At 31.7% G+C, this 11326-nt stretch overlaps 1 protein-coding gene and 1 long non-coding RNA gene across 10 annotated transcripts; one reads left to right on the top strand and one right to left on the bottom strand.

Moving 5' to 3' along the window:
- Positions 1-1409: 1409 nt before the first annotated feature.
- LOC116402668 lies at positions 1410-6879 on the bottom strand. Of its 9 annotated transcripts, XR_004215142.1 has the most exons (9): positions 6233-6879; positions 3951-4181; positions 3644-3717; positions 3380-3496; positions 3098-3269; positions 2823-2896; positions 2645-2715; positions 1942-2050; positions 1410-1669 (listed from the first exon to the last, which is right to left on the bottom strand). It is a non-coding gene; the product is annotated as an uncharacterized LOC116402668 (long non-coding RNA). The 9 variants fall into 9 exon arrangements; XR_004215138.1 differs by lacking the exon at positions 6233-6879 and having other exon boundaries at positions 3951-4286; XR_004215141.1 differs by lacking the exon at positions 6233-6879 and having other exon boundaries at positions 2645-2707; positions 3951-4286.
- A 215-nt stretch (positions 6880-7094) lies between these two features.
- LOC105434842 lies at positions 7095-8558 on the top strand. The gene is made up of 3 exons (XM_031882273.1): positions 7095-7247; positions 7312-7518; positions 7674-8558. The coding sequence occupies exons 2-3, from the start codon at positions 7425-7427 to the stop codon at positions 8369-8371; spliced, it is 792 nt and encodes a 263-aa protein (XP_031738133.1). The 5' UTR covers positions 7095-7247; positions 7312-7424; the 3' UTR covers positions 8372-8558.
- Positions 8559-11326: the final 2768 nt, after the last annotated feature.

Genomic DNA, 11326 nt, shown 5'->3' with positions numbered 1-11326 from the left:
CTGGTGAGATGTCTCTGCTGCACTCCCCAATTACTCTTATATCCATTGTTTTTTTTATATACACATAATTTTCTTTGCTAGAACTGTAGTTTCATTAGCTTTATTCACCCTGAATGAAATATAATTTTTTATGTGTTATTTACATTTGTTAATATTTATTTTTCTCTTTTCTTTTACATTGTTGGAGTTATATTATTATTTCGAAATTTGATACTTCCATCAGTTGGGTCTTGAAAAGTTTTGAATTTTGAATCAAAGATTACAAATTTTAAACCAATACAATGATATATCTTTAACGAATTAATTTTTTATTTTCTAAATCTAAAAGGAGTCGAGAGATATTATTTGATGTGCTGTTATTAAAATTTTGTTTAATCCAAAATGCTTACAAAGATAAAATTTATTCCATGAAGGATGATCAACTTTTCTAGAATATACACACATACATAAAAGAGTTCCAAATTTTAACTTTGGTTTATTCCTACGTAAAAAGAAGGTTACAATGCAAAAAAGGAAAAAATAAAATTGAAGAATTTACTGTCAGTTTCTTTTTTAATATTGTGATTGTCAAGTATTATTTATTAGTTGTTATATTAAATTGGAACTTGTTAACAAACATAAATAAAATTATTTATAAAAGTATATAAAACAAAAACTTAAATTAGATTATGCTTTAATTTGTAAATAATTTTAATATTTTGCTATTTATGATTCTACATCCACACACTAGTACAAAAGTGGGCTACGACGACAGTTATTTACTGTCGTGAACGGATTTCGCGACAGTTATTTTCAATCATAGAAGCGGGAGTCATGAAAAGGCCTTCGACGACAGTTTTTGAAAACTGTCGCAATAGGTTGTTTTATGACATGAAATAAATGTCGTTAATCAACATTCAACGACATTCAATAACTGTCATAATTTATTTTATGACATTCAATAACTATCATCATTTCTTTATTAACGACAGTTAAATAATTGTCACGAATTCTATTATCGTGACATGTATTAATTGTCATGAATATGTTTTTCGCGACAGTTTTTTTTTGTAAAAATGTCATTGTTTAGTTATTGGCGACATTTTTTTCCAGTCAACGATTGTGCAATCGTGACAGTTTTTCGATAACATTAAATGTCATTGTTTTGCCATTGACAACATTTTTTTCCAGTCAAATATAATGCAATCGTGACAGTTTTTTTTTTAAAAAAAATTGTCATTGTTTATCTTATGACGACATGTTATTCCTGTCACATATAGAGCAATCGTGACAATTTATTTTGTTAAATAACTGTCATCGTTCTCCAATTTACAACAACTATTAACTATCACATTTCTCAATTTCCTATAGTTTTATTCTGTTCTCCATGCAGCTCCACCATTACACGAACCATTAGAATGACAATAATGTAGCTGAGAATGACAAATTTGAAATTATACAAGTTTCACACCAATGTACAAGAAAATAGCCAACACTTTAATATATATACACTATAATACGATTTATAATATTTGTACATCTTAATACAAGTTTCAGTAATCCACATGTACGAAATACAAAAAATATCTTAAATAGCATTCGAATATATTTGACTGGACCAACCGAGAATGTTCGTTTCTGGAAATGATATTTGAAACAAAACTCATGAACTTGTCGACTCCAGTTGAACCTACAAAGAATCCATAACACATACGTACAGTCAATGAATAACTAAATCAACGTCTCAATAAAATACAGAACACAAACAAGAACTTCAACACTTGATTCCATGAAATGAAAAGAGAAGACCATGAGGACAAAGCTGTCCATATTTTGGAAGACCGCAGTTCTGAATTACAAAAACCAATTAGACAGCACATTGCAAAAACATACATTTCTAATCCCCAATCCATATATTAAACATTCAAAGGTAGTGAACCAAGGACACAAGCAAATAATCACCTTCTGTAGTTATTTGATTGCAAGAAGATTCATATCCCAATGCAGTATGGCACCAAATACCATAATTTCATGAGCCAGTCACATATATATCGAACTCTTCCTAAGAAACCTATAAGGAGTAATAACAAAAAAAATCTCCAATCAAATGGTGGGAATGGAGAAACTAAGGTGAGTGAGAACTACAATGGGGAAGTCCAAAAAATGAAAGGGTACTCAGAATCCTTCATTCACAAAATCTCATTAAAAACTAGATTATTATACCCAAACATTGACAAAATCTCATATGCTACTTAAAACTAGAAAAAACAAGAAGCATGTAATAATATTGAATTCAAACATGTACTAGTTTTAAAATAATTAACTCTATTGACTTTAATAAACTACATTTGTCTCTCTAGATCTTTTTTTTATTTCCAAACAGAATAAACAACTTGAAACTTCAACCGATACACATCATAAAAACTAGCAGTCTGAGTTCAAATTTGCTAAAACCAGAAAGAAAAGAGGGGAAAAAGAAAACAACAGAAAACAGTAGGATCAACCAACAATTCCAAATAACCAAACCAAGCAGAAGATCAAAGCAATGAAAAATCAAGGAAAACCCAGAAACCATAAGGCCAAAAGAGAGGAAAAACATAAATGATAAGAGAAGAAAAGAAAAGGGTCAAAGACTCATATATAGAAATGGAGATAAGAGTGTTACCGTGAGTTATTCCTTGGGAGGTGTGGACATTTTGAACTTTAGCAGAAGAATCTAAGCAGTTACCTATTAAACTTCCAATAAACTCACATTCAAATAGTATTTCACAATGGCAAGATGGCCTGAGAGGCAATTTGGAAAGCAAAGGGAGAGAATTAAGAAACAAGGGAGAGAGAGTTACCTCAGTTAAAAAAGAACTCTCACATAACTCAAAGCTCAATGTCTCATCGATTGTTATCTTCAACTCTTTAAAATCTACAAACAAAATGAGAATAACATTAAAACTAAGAACTTTAACTTTTAAGTCTAGGAATCATGTCCTTGAAATAGAAACAAAATAGAAACTTGAAGTCTCTTTTTCTTCTTCCATTCCTAGGCTCCATCGTAATGAAAGCATGAAATGTGTTAAAAATGAAGGAAATTCAAGCATTGCATAAAACTATTTCACACATTTACCAAATGGCCACTGCAAATTGAACAACTTCTTGGGTTGTTCCTAGTCCTTAGAACAAAACAGCCTACGACAATACATGTACGACAATTTGTAATCCTTAGAGTTAAACAGTTTGTATTATGCAATCATCGCCAATAAAGATGAACTATGAATATCTTCCCCACATATCATCAGCTGTAGTCAAAATTTACAATCAATTGACTAAATAGCTCTAAAATAGAATAGTATTACAAAGTAAGCAAATAAAATAACATACCAAATGAACATGAGACTATAAATGTTACCTTATAGGAAAATTTTCATAGCATTGGAGTGTCGATTTCTTGTCTTTAGATACTCCATAAAGAGTAAGCACAATGGCTAAATTCTCAATTGGAGATACCAAAACTAAAGTCTATCCCCTTAAGGTAAAGTCATTCTCATTAGTAGACATAACCAAATACAATCAACCAACTTCAGAAGTAACCATTTGATTTCTTGTCAATAAACTAAGGTTTTCAACTATTAGGAAATCAGATACTTAGATTTAAAATAATTTACATACATACCAAAACTAATGGACGTCCACTTCTAATATGAACCTTTATTTATCCTTGAACACTTCTGTGAGGAGCAACAGTTACTGTGTAAGAATAAGATAGCTTAGTCCATGAGAGAAAAACCGGAGTTAAATTTCTCTTCTAACTTTCAAGCATCTAAGGAAAAATTTAGCTAACTTGCATTCATCTCCATAGAGCACTATGATATAAGATAATTCTATTGACACATAATTTAATGAGTCATCTCATGAGGATAAAGAACATTAACATAAAAGGAAAAAATAAAAAGTAAATCAATTGTTAAAGTAATACATACTTCGAAAGAGTGGTTGATCAGATGAGCAATGCTTCCAGCCCTTGTAGCATCAATTATTCGTTCATCATCAATTCCAAACATGTAAGTGCCAGCACCGTAAAATAACTGGAACACATTAACTTTTCTCGGTCCAATTCCATTACAGTGGAAGAGGAAAATCCAAAATCTACTAGAGGATGCACAGAGGAATGCTTCTAAATTTACCAAATTCAGTAAACTCACAATTCACTTCTGTCCAGAGAACCATTTTATTTAAGCAACCGAACGTTTATTGAAAAAATAAAAGAACCAAGGGCAAACAAAACTCTATTCATAACAGAAATACCAAAACCAAATTGCAAATAATAATAATAAAAAGACATACAACAGAAATACCAAAACCAAATTGCAATAAGAAAAACAAAAAAAAGACGTAATACTCATAAAAAGGAGTCAATGACTAATCACATAAAACAATCTAATAAAAAAGAACAAGATCATTATCACAATTACAAAAAGTCCTAGTGATCAATGCCCAAACTGAATAATTAAACCTCTTGATGCAGCAGGTTGGAGTACCATGCCAAATCCATTCTGGAACAAGAGAAATCTCATTCCTTAGAGATGAGAAAAAGCTCTCCAAGAACAACGTTCTATATTGGAAAGATATTCAAGAGGTTCAAATACACTCTAAATTGGCTATCTATAGCCTTACAGGAAAATAAGACAATTAACCAATTAACTAAAATATACTAATTATCCTTATCACCTCTCTAGCTTACTTTTTGCATTATGTTCCTATGTCTTTTTTTTGTGCTATGTTGCTCTTTTTCACTTCTTTGAACATTGGTCTTTTTTTTCATTCTCTTAATGTAAAGTCCCGTCTCTTTTTTTTTTTCCAAAAAAACTCTCTAACTCCCTAGCCTCCCCTCTAAATTTCTCCACATAATAGCGAAGAAGTTTGCTTGCCACAACCTAGCCAAGTCTTTCCCTTTCCTTCAATCTAAAAGAGAAGCTCAACAAATAGGAAGACTATCAACTAGATCATTGTAAAGTTAACTATGATCAAACGTATTGTAGATGTTCAGTATATGGTTCCGACAACCCTTAAGGAGATAAATCCTCAAAGCGATTCTTGGTGTTAAACTAAATTTTTTTAAAGAATTTTTTCGGGAATGAATGGAATCAATAAGTGAACTGGTATTATCTTTAATAAATCCAAAGTAAACCAAACTTGCAAAAAATGTGACTTTTGAGAAAATAAATATACATCAACTATCTTCAATCACTTAAGAGCTCTAAAAATGAACGTAATTCCGCAACTTGATTCTATCTTTTCACTCATGAAACGCGAAAGTACTATAACAACCTTGTAAACTCAGGTATAAGGATGTGTAATATATGAATGACATTCTTTCAAAGGAATAAAAAAGCCCATATGAATATATCTTGGATGAAATCATTTTTCAAGATGCAGTCTTTTGACGTCCATTAAAGAGATACTTACCTTGGAGAATATATCACGGTTGCGCAAGTTGGATGTAGAGAATGAAAGATGCCATTAGAAGAGGAGAAAAAATAGGAAGAAGAAACGAATTAGATGGCTATAAGTTACATGAAGTTAAGAATAAGCAACGAAGGAGGAAACCATGGCTACATCTACAACAAATCCAACATGTATACTCCAGAAGATAATACAACCCCATTGGAAACAGCAACATAGAATAGAGAGGGTTGTCGAAAACAAAATTGGAAGAGGGCGACGGTGGCTGCTGAAAATCCGTCACCTGGAGGTGGGCGCTACACACTGGCATTCAATGACTAAAATCAAAATCCCTTACACACCCCTTCCCCTAAAGAAAAAATCAAAGTTCAAGGACCCTATTAAAACGATTTTGAAGTTCAACGTCCTTTTAAAGACACAAAACAGAATTCAAAACCATAATTAAACAATATATAGAGTTATCAAATTCCCTTTCACACACTACCATTACTAAGAAAAAACAACAAACAAGAAACAGGCCAATCCTTATTAACCCAATCATACTTTAGCGTAATCGTACACCCAATCTAAACGAGAATCACAAGTTCATATCTATATCTCATACCAACACAATCTACAATCTTTGTCCTGTCAACATACACACACTTATATATATCTTCCATGACATTCACGATATACATTCGACGTTATGTCTACTTCAATTCACATGCATTCATATATATTTTCAGTCAAACCACAGTATACATTCAACACACATACAGTTCACAATCACAATTGAGTCCAGTAGAAAATCCCTTACCTCGATTTCTATGCAAATTCTTCAATCGACTAAATCCAATGAATCAAATCCGAAATATTGGCGAACTGAACCCTCAACAATTCACAATTTGGTTGTGAATTTAAGGGAGCCCAAGGTTACTCCCAACACTCAACGCACGACTGTCGAACTCGCAGCAAAATCCTAAGTGTGGGTCGGTCAGCGGTCGGCTAAAGAAGACGTGGCCGGAGAATCGCGCGGCAGTGCAGCGGTTGGAACGAAGGTTGCGCGGCTGGCTTTACGGCGGTTGTGAGCGGCGAACGTGGCGGTTACTGGTTCACACGGCGGCTCGGGCTTCGACGAAGACAGAACCGGCGATGGAGACGGCAGATCGGCATGCGGGATGACTGCTGCAAGGTTGCTTCGCGAGCCGGAGATGGAGACGGCAGATCGCGGGCTACGGCTGGGCTGCGACGGAAAGAAAACGGAAGAGAAAGACGACTGGTTGCGGCTGGGCTGCGGCGGGAAGGAAACGGAAGGGAAGGGAGAAGGAGACGGTGGAGTCGTCGCGGCGTACGGGAGGAAGGAGAAGAGGCGCGGCGGTTGCGGCTGGGGAGAAGGGGAAGGACGCACGGGGAGGAAGAAGGAAATAGGGAAAAGAAAGAAAAAGGAAAAAGAAAAAGGAAAAAGAAAAGAAAAGAAAAAAAGAAAAAAAATTTAACCTAACATTCTATGACAGTTAATAAATATGGAAACAAAAACGCGAAAAATTTGTCATTATTATATATCGTTATAAAAATATATATATGTTGAAGATAAAAAGTTTTCTTCCTTAGGTTAAACAAAACTTAAATATAAATATGGAAGATTGCATAAATTCACCAATGAACTATGATGTTATATATATTTACAAATTTTCAATTTGATTGATTTTGCCCATTATATATATATATATATAAAGCTATTTTCGACGATTTCCCATCAAAATCCCTAACCTCCGCGCGCCGCCGCCCTGCCCTTTTCTCTTCTCTCTTCTCTCATTCTTCTTCTCAACAAGGTACCAACACCTCACTCTTCCTTCTCCTCCCACTTCTTGCACTCATGTCTAACTTCTTTCGCAGACTCCTTCTTCTTAGATCTCCATCCTCAGTCTCTTCTCACGGATTTTCCGCAACATGCCTATCCACCTCTTCTGAGATTGTATCATCTCCGAAATCTGCTTCGTTGCCTTCTAATGCTGTTCAGCTCAATAACAAAGGGAAGGCTGCAATTGATTTACTTGCGAATCATGGATTCTCTGAATCACAAATCTCTTACCTTGCCAACAGGTATCCTCCAATTCTTTCTTCTAACCCCGAGAAAACCCTGTTGCCCAAATTGTTGTTTTTTCAATCTAAAGCTCATTCTTCCTCAGAGATTTTCGAAATATTACGTTCCGATCCTTGGGTTTTATCAAAAAGTTTAAACGAACGAATTATTCCAGCCTTTAATTACCTTCAAGCCGTGCTTGGAAGTGAGGAGAAGACTCTGGCTACCATAAAACATTCTGTGAGTATTCTCTCTAAGGATCTTCGAATTTGTCTTGGTCCCAATATTGAAATTCTGAAACAAATTGGAGTGCCGGATTCAAATATTTTAAAATATCTTCAGTACCAGCCTAGAGTGTTCTTGACAAATTCCATCCAATTCAAGGAGACTGTAGAGAGAGTTAAGGAAATTGGATTCAACACTCAACAATTGCATTTTGTTGATGCTGTTTTTTGTCTGCGATCAATGACCAAATCTACATGGGATAAGAAGGTTGAAGTTTATAGGAAATGGGGATTATCTGAAGAAGAGATCCGTGTAGCTTTTAGAAAGCATCCACGGTGTATGACATTTTCTGTGGATAAGATTAATAATGCAATGGATTTTCTTGTCAATAAAATGGAATACGAATCATCTTTCCTTGCTGAAAGACCAATTTTACTTCAACTTAGTTTGAAGAAGAGGCTTTTGCCTAGAGGCCATGTTTATGAAGTTTTGCTGTCAAAGGGTTTGATTAAAAAGCACCAGAATCTTCCTTTCATGTTGAAGTCTCCTGAAAAGCATTTCATAGAAAAAATCATCAACCCTCATAAGGAGCAGATTCCTGGATTGTTGGAGTTGTATGAGAAGAAGTTAATAGATTCTAGTAGATGAACAGGTTCGATCTCCTTGAAATTTTAATAACTAAACTGTCTTGTTAGTTGATATGTGTAGTAGATTGAGTTGGTATCCCTATTTTTGTCCATTCTTGGTTTGCATCTCCTTTACGGCTTCTGCATTCGTATTGTGTTAACGTAAATATAATTTTTTTGAGATCACATCCTTGTTTATTTTATGCTTACAAGGGTGAACAAATTTTTAATTAGAAAAAACTTTGACTAGGTTTTCAGTAAAAGGTAGGTTACAAGGCAATAGAAACAAAAAAGAAAATGGTTGCTTAATTATAAATTTATTGATGCATTAAAAAGGTAAAAATGCTATAAAAATTACGCTTCTTAGTTTGAAGAAGAGGCTTTTGCCTAGAGGCCATGTTTATCAAGTTTTGCTGTCAAAGGGTTTGATTAAGAAGTACGCCAATTTTTCTTTGTTTTTTAAGTCTTCTGAAAACTGTTTCATAGAAAAAATGATCAACCCTCATAAGGAGCAGGTTCCTGGATTGTTGGAGTTGTATAAACAGAAATTAATGGATTCTAAAGATGAACAGGTTTGAATTCCTTGAAACTTTTAGATTTAACTGTTTTGTTAGTTGATATGTGTAGTGACAACTAGAATTTATGGATTGACTTGGTATTTTGTTGGTATCCCTCTTTTTGTTCATCCTTAGTTTGTATCTTCTTTATGGCTTCTGCATTCGTATTGTGTTAACGCAAGTATAATTTTTTTGAGATCACATCCTTGCTTAATTTTATGCTTACAAGGGTGAACAACTTGTTTAGAAAAAACTTTGACTAGGATTTTTAAGTAGGTTATAAGGCGAGAAATTTAGAACTTTTTTTAAACTAAAATTCAATAAACATTTCCTATTCAATAAAAAATTTAGAACTTTTTTATAAGTAACCATTAGGAAAAAAGATAGTTTTTTTTTTTTTCAATTTACAAGAAATTATTGAAAACAGAACAAAATATAGGCCATGTTTCCTATTTTTGTTTTCATTTTTAAGAAACATAAGTGTTTGATAAGGGCTCGTTTCTAAGAAAATTAGAAACGTTTTTCATTTTATAAGTAAATATTGAAAACATAAAAAATTAGTTTGTTCGGTTTCATTTCTCAATTATTTTTATCGGTTTCATTTTTTTTTTCTGAATTAGTTTCTTTAATTTTAGGTTCCATTTCTCAATTATTTTACTAGTTTCATTTTTCATTTATAAGTTACTTTTATTGGTTCTCTTTTTCGTTTTTCAATTATTTATGTTAGTTTCATTTTTCTTATTTTTATTGGTTTTCTTTTTCGTTTTTCAACTATTTTTATTGGTTTCATTTTCCATTTATAATTTTTATTGGTTTCTTTTTCCATTTCTCATTTATTAGTTTCCTTTTTTTGTTTCTTTTTTTTCGTTTCACAATTATTTTTATTCGTTTTCTTTTTCGTTTCTTATTTTTTTTGTTTTTGTTTTTCTCAATTATTTTTATTAATTTCTTTTTACTTTTCTCAAGTATTTTTCTACTTCCTTTTTCATTTCTATTTTCGCAATTTTCTTTTTCTTCCTTTTATCTCCATCGTTTTCTCCAAATAATCATCATCTTCCTCTTCTTCTCATCGTCTTTGTTGTCTTCCTCTTCGCTGGATCTGAGTTTTTCTTTTCCTTTTTGTGCATATCTGGGTTTTTGCAAGATCTAATTTGTGGGTTTTCGCCGTGAATTTTTGTTTTCATCCTCGCCAGCTCTGTCATTCAGATATCAATAAGATTACCAGAAGACCTCCCTATTTAAGCTTGATAAGGTGAATGGTGTAACATTTAATTGAAGTAAATGTGAATAAAATAACACGAATAAAATAAAAAATAAACCTCGAATAAAATTAGAAAACAAAAAACAGTTATTAAAGCAATTTTCTTTTATGTTTATTTTTTTCAAGAAACAAAAAATTGTTATCAAACATATTTATGTTTTTTGTTCTAAAAAAGAGCAGGAAACATGAAACGTATAACAAAAACATTACCAAACATACCTTTAATTTCGTTATTTTAAGAATTTGTGCTTATTATATATATATATATATATATATATATATATATATATATATATATATATATATATATATATATATATATATATATATATATATATATATATATATAAGAGAAACTGGTAGATAAAGCTCAAACAATCATAAAATACCCTTTCAGTTCCCGATCTAAGTTGTGTTAGAAAATTGATAGCACGTTTAGCGATTAGATTTAAAATAATTAAATATATAGCAACATTTTAAAAAATTGCAAAAAGAACAAAAATTGTTAAATTCTATCGATATAACTCTATCATCGATAGACAGTGTTACAAATATTCATGATCTATTATTAATAAATCATACAAGTTTATCAACAATATAAGTCTATCAGGTTTTATTATATTTGCAATTTGTTTTAAATGTTGTTATATTTTTAATTATTATTCATAAAATGACAATCACCATTGTTGTAAGGGTCTTTAGCCAAGATACTCTAAAATGGTATACCATATTACAAGATTAACCCAAATTTTTCAGAAATGTTCTAAATTGACTAATATTTTATACAAATATAAGTTCTAAATGACCAATTTATCCATCTTTATTATTAATTAAATATTAAAAATATAAAAATGAAAAATGAAAGTTGATCATGATTAGTAGGGTAAATGATTAATTCTATTGTGGTAATATTATAATAAAAAAAATTTCTTAATTATTTTTATTTGAGTGGTTTTGTTAAAAGAAAAATATTTCCTTGATCTCTCTCTCATTTTCCAATCTCTCTCTTTGTCCATTCCTTCTTTTGGTTTGCATTGTTTTTCATATATTTCACCTAATTATATAATATATTGAATAATACGATATATATTTTACGAACGAAATATTTTTATATCGATTTGTTTATAAAAGGTGGACCGACAAAGAAAGAAATTAGGGA

This window comes from Cucumis sativus, chromosome 3, assembly GCF_000004075.3.
Source record: "Cucumis sativus cultivar 9930 chromosome 3, Cucumber_9930_V3, whole genome shotgun sequence".
NCBI lineage: Eukaryota > Viridiplantae > Streptophyta > Magnoliopsida > Cucurbitales > Cucurbitaceae > Cucumis > Cucumis sativus.
Note: the sequence above shows the minus strand (reverse complement) of the source record. Positions and strands in the feature narration are given on the sequence as shown.

Excerpts from the sequence above, each read along its gene's own strand:
- LOC105434842 (XM_031882273.1), top strand. The coding sequence starts at position 7,425 with ATGCTGTTCAGCTCAATAACAAAGGGAAGGCTGCAATTGATTTACTTG. Across the intron at positions 7,519-7,673 it reads ATCTCTTACCTTGCCAACAG|CCTTTAATTACCTTCAAGCC; the intron begins GTATCCTCCAAT and ends GAATTATTCCAG.